Source organism: Enoplosus armatus, chromosome 19 (assembly GCF_043641665.1).
Source record: "Enoplosus armatus isolate fEnoArm2 chromosome 19, fEnoArm2.hap1, whole genome shotgun sequence".
Taxonomy (NCBI): domain Eukaryota; kingdom Metazoa; phylum Chordata; class Actinopteri; order Centrarchiformes; family Enoplosidae; genus Enoplosus; species Enoplosus armatus.
In genome coordinates, this window is record NC_092198.1 from 8,053,807 (window position 1) to 8,072,074 (window position 18,268).

At 42.7% G+C, this 18,268-nt stretch overlaps 1 protein-coding gene across 1 annotated transcript in view; it reads left to right on the plus strand.

Annotated features, from left to right (window-relative positions):
- Positions 1-18,268, plus strand: part of plcb1l (phospholipase C beta 1-like) — a 96,372-nt gene that overhangs the window by 19,406 nt on the left and 58,698 nt on the right. The window contains exon 3 of the mRNA XM_070926091.1: positions 7,706-7,774. Coding sequence (XP_070782192.1) covers positions 7,706-7,774 — 69 coding nt within the window. The remainder of the gene's footprint in view (positions 1-7,705; positions 7,775-18,268) is intronic.

The window sequence follows — 18,268 nt, forward strand, 5'->3', positions numbered from 1 at the left end:
CATAGTCTCGAATACAGAGATGTGCCTTTTAATTTGCATTAAAACTGTTACCTGCAAAGGCATGGTGAGTTTAATATTCAGAAAGAAGAAGAATATGTTGCACAGATACCCAGAGGAAACAGTATTTTTATAATTGAATGAAAACAATATATGACATTGAAAAGTTGTGTGCGTGTAGAAGTACATTATAGTATGTGAGTATAGTAGTTTGCACGTGTATGTACTGCAGTGTGTTTGTGACTTGTCTGGCCTTTAATTACCTTAATTCATCCTTTCGTGGGAGTTAACACATGTATATATGTGTGTGTGTGTTTAAGCATTCCTGCATGTGTGCAAGTCCTCTGAAGGGGGTCTCAGATGTTCCACTGCAGCAGATAAGAGCCATTCACGGTGTGCCTGAAGGAAGCCACACAGATAGAGGAGCAGGCTTAAATGGTGTGGAGGAGTGAGGACGGAAGAAGACGGAAGAAGGGATGGGGGTGGTGTGTTAGCGTGCGCGTGTGTCTCGGCGGGGGATCAGACAAGACAAGATGTGAACCATCATTCATCGACGCGAGAGCTGCTGTCAAGATGCAAGAAGACAGGAGGGAAGCACGGTGGGAGGGAGGATGGGGAGGAACAGAGGAGGCAGATGTCCAGGGAGAGGATAGGTGAGACAGAGAGGCACATGTCCAAGAAAATATATTGTAATATTTACAATTACAGGCCCCAACCCCCCTCCCCATTTCAAACCACGTCTAAGACAACGGAGATGTCGGAGAGATGGACAACAGAGAGGACAGAATAAGTGAGGGAAGGAGGAAGGGGAGAGCAAAAATCCAGCCAGAAGCATAACAAAGACGGAGCGAGGGAGAACAACAGAGGATGATGGACAGATGAGGGAAGCAACTCTGCTTTCTCTGTCATCCCACTCTGTTCTGCTATCTATCAGAGAGAAGTACACTCCCTCCAGTATCCCTCACTGCACCGCATCCGTCACTGTGCGTGCGAGTGTGTGTCGGCACGTGTGTGTCCAAGATTTGATTGGTCTAGCGCGCTCCAAGGAAATTGGTGACCAGTGTCAGCTGAAGAGCCGGTCACATCATCGCTCTCAGCGCCCGAATGTTTATAATGACTGAACACGGCAGACACTGCAGATTGATGATAGAGGGGAGTTGGAGTTTGTGTGTGTGTGTGTGTGTGTATGTGTGTGTATATGTGTGTGTTTATTAGAGTAAGAGTTGTGTTTGTGAGCGTGTGTATTACCTGTGTGAGCAAGCATGAATGTGTGCGCTGATGTATAGAACAAAGCTTCCTGCGGCCTTTATCTCAGCATTGGTTGTTTTGCGGAGCGTGTCGGCTGCTGATAGCCACTATCAGCCACAGCCATGCTCCTCCATCACTCGGCCTCAGTGTTTTTTCCCCACATAGCCACTCCTTCCTTGCCACCTTTCCTTTTTTTCTTCCCTCATTGCCTCTGACCTTTAATCCCTGTGTCCTCTCCCCATCTGTCTGGCCATGAAACCAACTCAAACTGAAAGTCACGTGATCCCACTTATGACTTAACTCATGTTTTTATGACTTAACGCTACATGTGTAGTTAATTAATGTTAATTAATGAGATAAATTCTTATCATATTTCTAGACATGCCTGGTGAATAACTTTATTATGATATGAGCGTGATCCTAATTCTGACTCAACAGATAACTTAAAGATCCCTAAAGGTGCGAGTAAATCCTACATTCTGAAAGAGGATCCGTCCACAATCTCTCCAGCTTGCTCACATATTGTCCTTACTACATTACTTGTAACATCTGTACCTACATTTTAAAAACCTGCATTAAGTCTGTGGAAACTTGGCTCTGCTGTCTGTGTTGTAATTGGTGTCTGTGAAGACAGACATGGCAACCAACAACCCTCGAAATGTTACAGTAAATTAATGGAACATGACTTGAAGGTTGCAACAGGGGAAGGTATATGTTAGTGACAGTGAACAAGTGATTAAGGGATCAATTTAGCGCTTATTTGCAGTATTTACAATACGGAGTGACAGGCTGCACACAGAGGATGAGGAAGGGAATAGGATATCCAAAGAATGGTTGCACCAAAACTTCCCTTGTGAACGACAGCCTACAAAAGGAATTCCAGAGTTTTAACAGAGAAATAAACATTTTCAAACATGCACAGACTTAATGTCAAAGTCAAATCTAGAGAAGGATGTGCGTGGACAAGGGGCGACTGCACCTGTTAAAGATGACAGGTGGATAGAGAGCACAAGAGACACGTAAGAAAAGCATGTAATATGCCAACTAGAGCTGAAATGTTTAGTCAATTAATCGTGTCGATCAACAGGAAAGAAAATCGTCAACTATTTTGATAATCGAATAATTATTTCTGTCAGTTATCAAGCAAGAATAGTGCAAAGATATTGGTTGAACAAAACTTAACAGTTGAAGATAACACCTTGGACTCTGGGAAACTGTGATGAACATTTTTTCAGTATTTTTTGATATTTCATAGACTAAATGAATAATAGAATAATAGATAAATCAGAAGATTAATCGCTAACAAAAAATAATCGTTAGATGCAGCCCTAACACCAGCCCATATATAATAATGATAATAATGCTTTAGACTGCTCTAGAGCATGTCACCACTCTTGTGACAAATCTCCAATTACATTCACGTCTTTTAAATGTCAGAGTAAAATTGAGGGCAGATAAAACAGGAGTGCAACGCATCACAGCTTTAAAATGCTCAAGAGCATGATGGCATTCACTGAACCAAGGGGGTACATGGGTTACTCAAAGCTTTAGACAAGCTGGAGAATTCTGCAGAATTTACAATGGTACCAGTAGCATCCATAGTAGCCACACTGTGGGGAAAGAAACTGTGTTGCTCCCTCATGGTAGCTGGTTCTAGGAATGCCTGGCTGAGATCTCTGCATTTGCCCAACACATTTGTCTGTTGGCTGAGATAGAGGACTGTACCCTTTTGAAACCCCAGCTTTTGCAGTGGTAACGGGTAGAGATACTAGCTCTGCTCTGAGTGGGTACATGAGAAGCCCATTCAAGTGGTTTATGAATTAGACTTGAAGGCTCCATTTTACAGTTCTACAGTGCAGAGAGAGAAAATACACAACTGTGGTGGGCTGAATGATCTTCCAATTCATTGTATTCACATTTTAAAGAGAAATTGTCCTTTGCTGGTTGCTCATGACAGAGCATTGATTTGTTTGAAGATTTAATTTCAATTTTTTATGTTGCAGAGGAAGAGGAGGGAAGGGAGAGAACCGGAGACATGGAACAGGAACATGAATTAGTTGCTCAGTTTAATAGGCCCTCAGGCAGCCTCATGGCAATGCCAGACACTCCAATTTGGCTCAAGGCTTGTGTCGCATGCCATACCTCATTTCTCCCCCACTTTTGCTGTCACTCTCCACTTTATACTTCCCAATAAAGCATTTAATCCATGGAAATAATTTGAAACGTAATAGGGCCTCCTCCACTACTGGTAGGACAGAAAGCAGCCCTCAGAACCTCAGTGCAATGTCTTTAAAGGCTGCTCGCATGTACTGTGTATGTGCAGAAATGTTTATGCAAAATGTCCACAAAGTAATTGTCCTCCTACATACAAGCTTCCTCCGCTTTTGTCTGACTTTTTGCAGCTCTGTCTCTTTCTCTCTCTCTCTCTTTAGTCAGTCACTTCAGGTGAGGAGGTTTGTGACTTAATCTCTGTAGGGCTGTGAGAGTTGCTCTATAGGAACCCAGGAGTGGAGCAGCAGCAGCAGAGTGGATGTGACTCTCAACCAAGTTCAAGCACAGCTCTCCACCAGCCATTTTCCCTCATAACGGTACATGTTTCCTGGCAGCTGAGTGTCACTGGAGGGCCACTTACAGGGACAGACACAGCACCTGCGTGGCTTTAGTGTGTTTTGTTCCACATAAGTAGTAGCTCTCTTCATAATGAAGGGAACACATCCATGCCCAGAATCCTCTGACCCTGAGTCAGCGGGCCTTTGAATACTCTTATGCATAGAGAATGCAGCAGTGTAATTTGTTGTGCAATACTCTCACGTAGCTCTGCATCACATTTCTCGCCTATTTTATCTTTTTCTTCTCTTGCATTCTAAGTTGTGTCCGCTGTATGTATAGACAAAAGCAAGACCTTCCAGGCTTCCACAGAGTCCCGCATACTGTATTTATGAGAGCATATTTTGGTCCATGAGATGGCACGAAGGGGTTAGGGGCCACCCTGACATGTTATGCCAGTATGGTGTGTGTGACTAACCTCATGACACAAACCGGCAGCCTGTCAGCAGTCCTGTAAACAAACCACATCTCAACCTGATTCAAGACATGGACGTGCAGGTTTCTTGATGAAACATGAATGAATTATTGTTATTATAGAGCACTCTTCTATAAATGAAAGTGTGAGTATGCCGTGTGTTTTCCCCACTCTGGCCCCGGTACAATAGACAAAACAGTCTCAAACATCTCCCCCTTCATTTGCTCTGTGCGTATTCCCCTCTCCCTCCTTCCTGCCCTCACTTTCTTTGCTCCTTGTCTCTGTTTCTCAGCAGAGGCCCTGAGCCCTGTGGAGTGCACATCCATTTTGACCGTGGAGGCTGTCAAGCATGCTGTTGGTAAATGAGCAAAGCTAACCTGTGGCTTTCAGCCTCCCTACTTCCACTTATCCATTTTTTCTTTCTCTACCTTCCATTTGGCACATCCCCCCTTTGCTTTTACCACTAAAGCTGTGAAAGATTGTTGCTTCAAAGGGCAACAGAACTCTTTGTTATAAAACCAACCAACCTGTCCAGACTCTGCAAGCCCCCTTGTAGATACTCAGTAAAGACGCTTTTATTCAAAGCACCTTGTCACAGAGGTTTTCACGATTAGCCTCAAGTCAAGTTTTGTATATCACATTTCATACACTAGTGAACACAATGTTCTTCAAATGAAAGGATAACAAAGAGTGGTCTAACAAAAAAAGCATGGCATACATATTAGATGTGCCTGGAGCAGAGGCACATTTGACAACAAAATGACTCACAGATCAATGATGAATTTCCTGCAAACTTTCATATAAACACCACCCTCCGTACTTCTACTTGGAAAAGGAATGGGCTTAATTTTAAAGGGAAGGCGGCATGTTGCATATGTTGCGTGAACAGCAGAGATAGACAAACAGGCACAGAAAACAGAGCCCAGGGCCAGCACATGTTAAGCATGTTCATTAATTTCTGTAGTTTCTCTCCTGCTGGCCCTGCTTGCTTCCTGGACGTGCTGTGGATCTTAATAGGCTTTGGATCCCTGCTCACTGTTTTGATGCACACAGAAATGCTCTGAGAGAGGAAGGGAAATAAGAGAGAGAAAGACAGAGCGAGAGGCAGTGTGATAAATAGAGAGAGATGACAGAAATGAACAGATAAAGAACATATGTCATAGGAAATAAATGAGAGAAATTAAACAGGAGAATAAATAGCTGGACTGCCAGACTCAAAGAAAGTACTTCAATTAGCTAACAGTGTCTGCAATTGTAAATCCAAGTCAATATCAATAAAATATCATTGGCATCAACTTTTATTTACATCTGCACAATGAGCAAGCATCGGTGCACTGTAGCAAATGCTGACACAGGCCTTTGGATGTTATGGTAATGGCTACATGTGTAACGTTTCAGTCGCACACTGTGTGAGCAGCTTGTCATCCACACAGTGGCAGTTTGCTTTACCTTTAATGAGTCGTCTCTATAGGTTAACACTTAACCAACGACACTCAACCAGCTTAGAGCAGTGTTAACTGTGCAGGGCTAGAGGGCACGAAGAAGGAACCCGTCAGCGAGCTGCTTCCTGAAGCCCCGCTGTTCCACCAGGACCCCATGTGGAGCTCCATCTCTCTAAAGAGACTTCAAAGGCATTTGCAGACCCAATGTAGGCGTTAACCTTTGACTCAGAGGCTCTATGCAAACAGGGGCAGCCTAATTGATGCTATGCACTGCAGAAAACGAATAACTTGTCCTTGTGGAATAGAGTGCTCTTATATGGAGACAGACAGTGGTTGTGCGTCTACTGTAGCAAAGTAGTAATATTTTGTTACGACCTCTTGTGACCAATAGTTTGCATCTACAAATGCTTCTGTACATGGCTGCAAGAAGTGCTGATTTAAATTTTCTTTCTTTTCATTGGGTTAAATATGCCTTTACACTGAAAAACAAAATGATCTGTTGTCCAAGTTCATGTATCATCATTGTACGGCCAGTATAAGAACAAATCGCAATTTTTAGAAATATAAATTAAAATTAAAACTAATCTTTGGGGACCACTAAGGTAGGTATGGATTTGTAGATAAGGAAGAATGGCCGGGTGCAATTTTCCACAAACCTTATGGCCTTGAGATGGTCAGATAGCGGCGTTGCTGCTGGAGATTGAGTCATGCCCCCATCGCTCCTTGTCTCCCCAGATAATGCTGAGTGGACACGGAGTTCACTCTGGTTAATTTTCCACCTCATGTCCTGGCTCCCTCTCAGAGAGATGGAGAGAGCGATAATCCAGACTGATAAAGGGATGTGGTGACTGAAGGAAGGTAGCAGGGGCCTTCTGTACAATTGCATTTAGAATGTATTTACCTCTAACCGCAGTTGGTGGATGGATTGGTCGATTCATGAACTTGGCATGCTGGAGGGAGAGCTAAATGCCAAGATCACGAACAGGAAGTTCTTCGGAAACACATGTTTGGACATGTTTTCCTTCAAGAGGAAGGGATGAAAGTTCAACACTTTGCACTATACGTTGTCAGACGCTTTCCCTACGCACATTGCTTCATGGTGTCTTTATTTCAGCGCTCTTTTTCAGCGACTTTTGTCCAACTTTGCCTCTGCATCACAATAGTATAGATGTGAAATGTTGGAGGTTTAAGGTGGAACAAGAAGCTCTGACATGGCTTCCCACAATGCTGTATCAATAATGAATCAACAGTGGAGCCAAGCTTTCCATTTACTTGAAATGCTGTTACAGAGAGCCTTAATTAACTTTTTGGTTGAATCATCATTCATGTTGTTTTCAAGGCTGTCTTCATTAGGGTGCCATGTTATGTCTCTTTGCCAGTTGACGATCACACAGCTGGCTCCAGCCAAGCTGTGGCAAGGCCCTATGGCAGAGCATCATGCAGCAGCAGAACATTGTGTATGTGTGAAGTGTTTTGCATCCAACAGTTTTTTTCCTTGCCAGCGGTGATCCCAGTGGTGTGTTGTAGGCGACGATATTGTCTGTCATGACACACAATCTGCACCTTTTACTTTGGTGTCTGGCATGTCGCACCAGTCCGGTATCAGATTTCACAAGGAAATTCCCCAAAACCTATTTTGAGTATTTGTGCCTGTGAAGAGCAAGTTCTCAATTAGCCAGCTCATCAGTCAGCATGGGAACATGTTTGTCCTAATTTTATGCAGAACACTACAATGACACTTTTGCAGTGTGTCATTAGGGTTGCATCTATCTACACTGAATGACTCCCACATGGTATCCGGTATTGAGGCTAATGTCTGTCCCTAAACACTTGTGGTTGTTCAAACACACATACAAACACACAAGGCCTTCAGCCACAGGTGGCAGGTTTGGAAATGCAAAGCGTTTCCCTTCGCCTTAGATCCCAAACAGCCTTTGAAATAGCACTTGGTTAATGTTGATACTGATTTAGCTGTGCTTCTTCTTCTTCTTTACAGGATACAGAACTACTGGATATAGCGTACATAAAAGATGCCAGAAATGGAAAGTGCACCAAAACGCCAAAGGTAAGCTCACAAGTAACTCGTTTGAGTTGCTTGCCCAGTCGACATACTTGGATACACGTATGAAAAATATTAATTAAGATGCTTTATGGCTGTGTTTTCGTCTTGGCAGTACTATGTATTGAATCCGGAACAATAGTTTCAGTACTGTTCTTGTTTTTTGTCTGTTGAGGCTCTGGGAACACAATGAGCAGTGTGCTGAAAGGACAGGAGATTTTTTGGGTGATGATATGCTTTGTAAGTGTTTATTTTTGCAGAGAAATGAAAGCCATGAGTGGGTGTGAGCTCAACCATGAATCAGACACTGTCTGCATCCATCTAGCCAAGAACTCTTTTATGGATAGGATTGAAGTTGGTTCAGGTGGCTGTAATGATTGACATTTAAGCATGAGACTTGGGTGTAGTTGTTTGTATGGGAGGTGTGGTTAATGTAATTGTCTTGATATGTATTTGTGTGTAACTGTGTGTGACTGTATGGACACTGTTCACAATTCATCTGCACATATTTAGTACAGTTGTTAGACTGTGATGTGAAGATGAAAGTGAGGAAGTAAAGATCAAATGACACCCAAGATGGACAATTATGATTTGAATTCAAACCCACACCATTGCAGTACATGGATGGTTTCCCAGGAAAGCATACAAGTATCCGAATTGCTATTTCACAGCTAATTAAAATGCTGTTGATTGTGAGCGATCAGAGAAGAATTCCTACACACATTTTTTAATCTGGCACATGGTAATTGTCAAGGAATTTGGCACATTTGTGTGTAGTTACAAAGCCAAATTCTCGCAGTTCATTTCCCACCTACCAAGCGAGGATTAGAACAATAACCTGCATTCTTATCCACTTTCATACGATATCTCCCCGCATAATGACTCAATTTCACATATCTTTTGGATCTAGTCAATCTTGTGATGAGCTGCTGTTACATAGCAGCGGCAGTCTTCATCGTTTTGACTCAGTGCAGCAGGAGAAGCGAGTGGGGGTCGCGCACTGCTGCTCTGTCTGGGGAGTGAGTAATGATGGAATGAGTACAATAACACAGAGAGGATTCATGCATTTCTAAACAGCTTACAGAGTGATGCTACCCAGGGAGAAGACATGACCACGTGACAGGTAAGATGGTCGAAGCATTGGAAATCCATTACTGGGAGATGGAGCGGTGATGCACCCTGGGCATTGTAATGGTAGCACCAGTGAGACACAGTGTCTGAAGGGTTGATGAGATGAGGAGAGGAGAGGGGGGGTGATGAAGAGGCTGTGGGGATGAGAGGCAGGAAAGCAGAGAGAGGAGAAGGAAAAGCAAGAGGAGTTTTTCTTATGTAAAGTCTGCAGAAGGGGAGAGGAAGGGAGGAAGGACAGAGAGATGATGTGAGGTCAACAGAAGATGTCAGGCGAGAAGCACAGATAATACCAGACAGCAGTTGCTGTAAGTGGACAGCACTTTTCATGGCTTGCTTCTCAAACATTTCTCCTTCACACCTCTTAAGGGTCTTGTCACAATACTGAAGGTTTTGCAAGGATCATTGTGCAGCTAACTTCAGGTTGAAAGAAATGCACAAAAGCTGAAAGATTTTTTTTTCCAGTCAAACAACAAGCTTGTAGAAAATTATGGTATTGGGTTATGCAGAACACATAATACTGATTTAGACCGGTAAAGAAATCTGAATAGTGGACCCATATGAGAAAAAAGTCACAATACATTCATTTATGTTGTGGTGCGACAGAGTACCATGCACCCTAATAACTGTCACAGCAAAGTAACCCTGGTTAAAAATGCTGCCTTCCAATGAAAATCACTGAAACTGATCAATACAGGAATGTATCAGTGCTATCTGTCCATGGTTGCATCTTAGTACATGAGAGGGTAAAAGGAGGAGGAATGTTTTTCCTGTCAACATTTCAAGTTTAAACCTCAATACTCAAATCATAAAACTCCTACTTTTACACTGTTGTTGTTGTGTCTTGTTGGTTTTATATTTATATGCTCTCTCCTCTGTAAAGCTCGTACTTCTCCTTCTGCTCCCGCTCAAGAGCTTCCTTAGTAGCGTTCATTCATTCATGCAAATTGCACGAAACCAACACACTTAGCAGGAGATGATGCATGAGCATGAGATGTAGGACTCGCGATGACATGCCCGCAAAAAGCTTCAGAAGTGCTTTCATTGTGCTACTCAGGAGTCCTGCGTCTCAACCGAATATTGTCAGACTCAGATACAATCATTCTCAACAGACTGGCAAGAAATGGGCTCCAGATGGAAAGACTGGTTTGGCTTCTTTTTGTAGCTCTCGTTTCTACTACAGCTCAAGTTACTGCATGTTGTCTTTGAGCAGTATCGGAATTTCTGCCTGAACGTCATTGAGATTTGGAGCGCGCTGCTGTGTTCATCAGCTCGCCGTGGTGTGTGGGCGACTCGTCTGCCCTCTGATGAACTTATGCCACCCTGCCCACGGGCTCCAGCTACTCGGTTATGATTCATACATTTTCACTGTGAAGACACACAAAACACCACTACATTTGATAGAGAGGAGCGTACACTTACAACTGACACAAATCTCACACAGGAGCACAAACACGCCTGCGCTGACTAGAATAACAAAGCACAACGAAAGCAGTGCCCTTTGTTCCACCATGCTCGGGATGATGATGCTAATTAGCATGTGTCCACCCCACCATCATTCAGGCTGATTAGATTGGCCGCTTGTCAGAATGACAAGAGGCAACCTTTGTTTGACGGGTGGCTCCAGAAATAAATCACACACCCTTAGGTCTGGTGAGCAAAGCGCAGCACTAATAATCATCGCTTCGTATGACCACAAAGCTAGCAGATTTGCCATATCAACACAGAAACAGAGGGCATAAAGATAACAAAAGCATTTGCTGTTGCTAAATTTATATGGTGCTTTTTACATGCTTTTGTGGTTTTGAAACTGTGGTGGCAAGGAAGTGAGTGTCTATTTCATTTTGGCAGTGTAACTCAGTCATTAGCTGGATGAGCATTTGCACTTTACTTTGTGAACCTCAAATATTTAGTAGTATTTAACAGGATTTTTGCAATGTTGAATCTTGAAATTTACAGCATCTTCATCTACTTTACAGTCTTAAATATGACAAACATGTATGGGAGATTATTCTTTCATTCTTTCACTATTCTTTCATGGATGTTGGCCTTCCATTGATATTTGGTAACCACCTTAATACTGTCTGCAATTTATTTTCTAACGTGTAAAGACAACGGAACGAAGGAAAAATACTGGAGCCTCTAGTTTAGTTAAGTTAACTATGGACAGTAACATCTGTATCCAAAATCACTTTACTGGAGGCAGAAAAAAATACCCAACAAAAGGAAAGGAAAAAAAGACATTACTCACCTGTAGAAAAAGTAAACCAGAGGACTGAGCCCAGACTGATCAATTCATGCTCTTTCAAATGTGTTTATTGTTTTACTCGTGTTAAAGCCCCTGGTCAGGCCCCGCTGTTCCAAACCATCCGTTCATATTGTCTCTTTATTAAATCAGTAGATTAGGTTGTTCCTGCACAGCATGTTCCCTCTCATCAGCACCAACCAAACAGCTAGATCCAATCACATCTGCGACCTCTTGTGTACACACCGCTACAACTAACTCCTACGCAACTGTGTTCAGATAACTTCTGCTTTCCCCTCTATTTCATTCTGCCTCCTTGCACACTGTGAGGGGCACATTGTGAGGCCGTCCTTCTGCTTTCTGGAAATGTTCTTCTGTCTGAATTGTTCTTTCTTAGCTGAACTGGCAAAGAGGAAAATGTAATCAGCATCTCACCATGCTGCTTAAAGTAGGTGTCTGACAGAAAAAATGACATGCTTTCTCTCTGTCTCTTCGACAGATACTGTATCTGTCTGAGAAATGCCTTGCGTGTACCTAGTGCCTGTATAGTTCAGGGTTGGTCTTGAAAATTGAAAACCTCAATGATTTACAATTCTATACCGCACACTCCATTCTCAGACCGTTTCATATTTTATAATGGAAGTAAGACATCAAGCACAGCCGCTGCTACCCCTTTTGGGGGGGGGGGGTCTTATGTGGTCTTATAATTCAGATAACCCCAGCCTGAGTCTGCCATGTGTTAGGTGATTATTTAGCTGTGTGTGTGTGTTAAACAAGACATGAGGATCACATAGCTCATCCATCCCATGATACATGCATGATCAGACTGGGGTACTGCTGACTGACTGAGTGGAGCAGATGGCTGTATTGACTCTCGCATGGTCGCACACAGGAAGAGGAGTTGTATCCAAAATAGAATATTTTTGGTTGTAGTATTGGTGAATTTCACACACACACAAAGGCATGGCTGCTTGTGGAGCTTTGCACAAAAAATAAACCGATAATCATAAAATAATCACAATCAACTGAGAGGGGAACAAATTGATTTCTGGAGTCTTGTCAAAGAGGATACTTTATAAAAGTGGACCATCTGGACTGATGTGGCCACTGTTATCAGCAGAGAAACACATGGAAATCACTCTCAAGTCCAAAGCAAAGCTGGAAAACACCCATAATCTCGTTGCTACAGTGTGCAGTTACAATACCAAATGAATGATGTGAGTCACTTTTAAAGATGGACCCTTTGTCTAGGCACTGTACATCAGTAGCAACACTGAATAAAAAAAATGGCATAAGGTTTTTCTTTTGTCATTGTTGTCTTGATACAAACACAAATCTAATGAACGGACTGAAGTCGGCAGCAGAATCAAGGCTACGATGTTAATTTCCTCCGGAGTTGTTTGTTCCTTCAGACTTTTATTGTGAGGTGAGAGGAAGTGGCCGCCGGCTCTGTTACAGTCTAAGCTCACAGCAGAGAGGACTGCTGCTAAATACAGAGCAGCTTGTGTGTCCCCAGCAGTGTAACAGGATCTGGGAGAGGCCAGCAGGCCATTATCACCACCGTTCTGTCTGGCCAACAAAGTCAGCTAAAGCTCCATCTCCCACGGCAGTAAGTGCTAAACAGCTCCTCCGAGTGCACAGCAAGCTACTGAAGGGTTTAGATCTGCCCTTATCCAATACATATTCAAAGCAGCTTTGTTATGACAGTGTTTAAGGCAGTGATTACATAGTTTAGACAGTAAACATGAAACAGTGCATACAGTATCAATGTCCAGGAATTTATTTTTGGAAATGTGAGGCTGTGCCTTTCCAAATTCTTTTTCTTTTCTTTTCTTTTCTTTTCAAATCAGACCCACATCCTGAGTCGACTGCACTTCACTTATATCATAATACTCAGTTAAAGTGTAAACAAAAATAAATTAACAGGTTCTTTAGATGAAATTGTATGAGTGAGGGCTGCTTTTTTGAATCTCTTCTCTCCGGCATGTTTTTTTGAGGAGCACAACTCTCTCTCTCGCTGTGGCAGTGTTTATTTCCTTCATCTGTGCTGCCTGGTGTGTATCGATGAAGGACGGGGTCACAGTATGTGCTCCAGCTGCAACAATCACAGCCCGTCAGATCAATCGATGTAACAGTGGGCAAGGCCTTTGTCTGACCCTGGACACATCCACACTGCCGCATGACAAGATGAGTTGCTGAGAAAGCATGGAAATATTAGATAACAAGAGTTGAGTGACAGTGTATAGAGTGCTTGGTATACTGTACGCTGTAATGCACACTGTATACTGTCAATATAAGTGTCTGCAGTTGTAACAATATGAGTGACAGACAGTCAAGATATTCGACCTCTGCTGACGTGTGGAACTTTTCACAGCAGTCCACAGAAGCTTCACTTCTGGTTTGCATGCCAGTGGCACGGGAGATTTCCCTAGAAGCAATACAAGTTTAAATTTAAGTTTAAAATCTCTCACCAAATATAACCTAACAACAGCTTTGATGAGTATTCACATGCATCTAACTGTCTCTGCTGGTGGTGGCATATTGTACATTGTGATGCTCAACACTTATAGCATCAGCGTATCACTGAGCTAATTTTTTGGTTTATTTGTGTGTCTGCATGATTGTGTGTGTGCGTGTGTGGAGTATGATAATATCTGTGCTATGTAGATGCGTCTCGGGTTGTAGACGTAACACAGTAATATATATGCAAACAACCACCTCACCCACATCCCAGAGGGACTAATCGTAATTCAAACCCTGGTCTCACCTGCTGCACAACTACACAGTCCCCTGTAGTCAAAGAGAAATAATAGTTGATCCCTGCTCACAGGCTGACATGCAGGGATCAGTGCTAACTTATGGGATTCAGATAGTCAGATGGACATTGTCAGCACATCTTGCTGTCACAGATGTAGATTACTGTCACAATATAGTGGACTTGAGACCATTAGTGTTTTGCAGCATGTTAATGATCAAATCCTTAAGAATGACAATTGTGCAAATGAGCGCTGATGGTTTGAGAGACGAGCAGCTGAATGTAAAAGGAAACTTTAGGAGGACAATCAATGATAATGAGTCTCTCTGAAGGCCTTTGTTAGAAAGACTGAGAGAGAGAGAGAGAGAGAGTGTGTGTGTGTGTGTGTGTGTGTGTGTGTGTTCAAGAGACAGAGTGAGAAATAGAGATTGAGGGCCTCAATATATCTCTGGCTTGCAGCTACTAGTAGTGCAGAGCTGAAATTTATATGGTTCGGGGATTAAACTAGAGCTGAAACAATTAGTAGATTAAACCAGTGGTTCCCAACTGGTGGGTCGCGGCCTTGACATGGGTAGAGAGGTCCTGAATCAGTCTGATGTGAATAAATTGAAAACCATACCACTGTCCAACAATACCATTCAAGTGGCGGATTCAAGACAGACCACAGCGTGTAGAACGGCCAATGACTATGACTATGATTATGCACTAAAGATGGATGAATCCACGGTTGTTGAGAGTTGTTCCATTTTATTGGTTTATGTGAAGCAAGTATAGGAAGATGACTTCCAGGAGTAGTTTCTATGTAGTACATAGCTTCCCACCGCCAAATGCTGAGGACATTTTCAGTACTTGGGTTCAGTAGGCCTGACTTGGGATAAGTGTGTTGGAATAACAACTGATAGTGCAGCCTGCATGACTGGAAAACATTCCAGGGTGGTGAGGAGAACTCTGGAAAGAGTACCAAACACGACTTCACACGATTGTTCTTTGCACAGAGAGGACTTAGCAGCTACAGATATGGTGCCAGTGTAACATGGAACACTGAAAGATGACGTCAAGTGGTGAATTACATCAAACGGAGCCCCAAGAACCGCAGGTGTTTTTGGAAGCTGTGTGAAGACATGGGCAGTGAACATGCACAGGCACTGTACCATGCAGAGGTATGCTGGCTCTGGAGAGGAAAAGTACTCTCATGCGTCTATGAACTTAAACAGAGAGCTAACTCACCAATTGTGGACATATTTACTGATGCAGTGTGGCTTGCACAAGTGGCGTATCTCGCGGATGTGTTTGAGCAGTTGAACAAGGGAAGGGACACAATATTTTTGGACAGACAGAATATTGAAGCTTTCAAAAAAAAGATCGCACTCGGGGCAGGTCACGTTTCCAGAGGAAGATTTGACATGCTTCCCAGCATTTGCTAGGAGATGCAAAAACTTGACACCACAGGGAGAAATGCTCTGCCAAAAGCTATGACGATACATCTCACTAAACTGCAGGACTGAATTAACGACTACTTTCCCGAAAAACACAGGGATGATGAGTGGATACGCAATCCCTTTTGGAGTCGACATTGAAAGCTTCTCGGTGCAGAGCAAGGAGGAAGCTCCGCTGGTTGAGCTTTCACGTGACGGCATGCTGAAAAGGAAATTCACCTCTCTCAGTTTTGGTGTATTGATGATGACTGACTCTCCCTTGTCTCGCATGCAATCAAACATATCTTATCATTCAGCACAACATATCTTTGTTGAGGTGGCTTCTCAGCTCTGGTCCAGCTGAACACAAAGCATAGGAACAGAGTAAACGTTGAGCTACTATATGTATTAATGTTCACAATCTAGAAAAATGGACTTGCAAAGTTGTGTGGGAACTGTGTTTGTCTTGTCAATGTTGTCATTTTTGCTAAAAGAAATTACTTTTCATGTGTAATAGATTATCAAAATGTATTTTCAGTCAATCCACTGATCACAATTAATCGTCAAATCCATAGTCATGAATCAGTTCCTAGCTATTTTTTTCAATTTCAAAGCTCAAAACAAGATATCAAGACTTTCTGAAATGTCTATGCTGAAAATGAATGTGACACATTTTTTTGCAGCAGAAGAGTGAGGAGCTCTGTCTGAATGCTCCTAAGGTAGAGCAGAACAGACCCATACAGCACAATTCATTGAATGAAAAAGGGGAAAGACTTGTTTGTGGTAAATGTGAAATGATTATAAGTGTGGCTCATCCTGCCTCCCCAGTGCGCTCAGCTCAGGGACATTTTAGTGCACAGAGGCATGAAACTGTCTGTCAGTTGACAGGGTCTGGAGAGAGAACTCCCACTCATTCCCATTTTAGTCATGATTCACGCACACATGCACACACAACATGCAAGCACACGCCATCGTACTCATGGCTCTTTGAGTTATGGTGGTTACTGAAACATGCCATCACAATATCCAAGCATGTATCAACCCCTCCCATGTTTGACTCCCTCTCTCTCTTCTTAGTCAGTCTGGCACTCTCAATCAAACAGTCAATTCAGTCGGTGCCAATATGTGGAGAAGAGATTGGATACCGATACCGTTGCTCCTCACTATGGTTTTCATCAGGGGGATTGGCCGCAGGGCAAATGGCAGCTTGCAGTAAGAGGTGATTAAAGTAAACGGGTATAAGGACTCATTGATTTTCATGAAAAAAAAAAAAACTGCAGCACCATTCATCATCAGTCAAAGACAAGCAATTGATCAGCGTCGCACATCAATGTAACCTCCTGCAGCTGTAGGGAATGAGAAAGGGGCAGAGTAAAAAAAAAACAAAGCAAAGAAAAGGTTAGCGTGATGGACCCTGATGGGTTTGATTCTTCAGTCAATTACTTAGGTGATCCCTGCACACGGATGAATTCCCCTGGTGCAAAGCAGGCCATCTCATTACTGCTCATGGAGAAATCGAAGGTGATGCTCCTCTCTCTTTGGTCTACCTCAGAGGTTACTCCTGTTCCCAGCTAACATGAGACCGAGCTGCTGGACCAGGATGAATGAGGAAAAAGAAGGACTGAATGAATGAATAGATGAAATAGAGACTTTAATGATGAACAGAGCGGCCTGTGTCAACGTAGAGGGAGAGTTACCCAAGTGGGTCCAGAGATGACTATCTTGGTGAAAAGGCTAAAAGAAGCACAATAGTGCACCTGTGCAGGTAAAGTTCCAACCTTTAGCAGGGCCCCAGCTGGAATGTCTCAAACTATTTATTTGGGAAAAGAGAGTTCTTCTGTTGAATTTGTGAATATCCCTTCTTTTCATTGTGTAATTTTAGCTTGGCAGGGAAAAGAACGAAAGAGAGAACAGGGGATATGAGTTTGGATGTCTGCTTTATGGATCAGCCAAAACAAATAAGAATCATTTTTCACCCTAAGCTTCACAAACAAGCTGTTACCACCAATAATATAAGACTTTCACAGTATTGTATATGTTTCTTAGTTGTCCCTGTTACTGATTTTAAGTAACTGAAGTTAAGTCAACTCTGCGCTGTGTATCAAAGATATGAAAGAAGGTATCATTGGTTGGATGCAATCATAAAGTCTCATTAAATTACAAACAATTCAGACACACAGCAGCTGGAGAGGAAGACAAAAACAACATTTAGAATAAGTTAACTCATCACAAGACATGAAATGACCCAAAGCCATCTAAAAAGTGACAAGAGTAATGTTTATATACACATACAAAGGTTGCATTGGTGGTGGTTTGATCTGTATCCCTACAAGGTCAGAAAGTTCTGAAAGAACAAAAGTACTGAAAACTATCAGCATGGAAACAAATGAATTGCTGAACTGTTGGCTCGTGATGACCGTTTTCTTTTGTCGCTGTGCTGGTGTCAGTCTATTCTAGTGGAACTTGGCACACGTCTCCAAGTCACTTGACGCCCGCAGTGAAATCAGATGTGACATTTTGTTAACCCTGCAAAGGTTGTCCCAGTGGAACTGGAACTGATCAAATAAGAAGCAGTCAAGACGAGAGCGCTCAGACTCAGAGAGCAGAGCTGCTGCCAGCAGAAAGTCAGCATTTTAGGTGGGGAAGAAAAATGTGTTAACACGGACACACATTCGTCTTTCATTTTAGTTGCTACAGGCAGGCGACGGTCAGTCCACACTTACGGTCAAGATAGATAGATGTACCCCCCCATCCCTGTCAGATGAGCTGAAGTACCCCTTCATCAACCCGTGTCATGTTCCATGTGTTCATTTTCACTGATTTTAAAATGGAAGTTAAGTATTTATATATTTTTTCATACGGTCATTAGGTCAGTTTGATAAAGTTTGAGTATTTAATGCTGACACTTGGAGTGGCAGAAGATGAATCTTTCAACCATTCATCTATTGCTTTTAGCT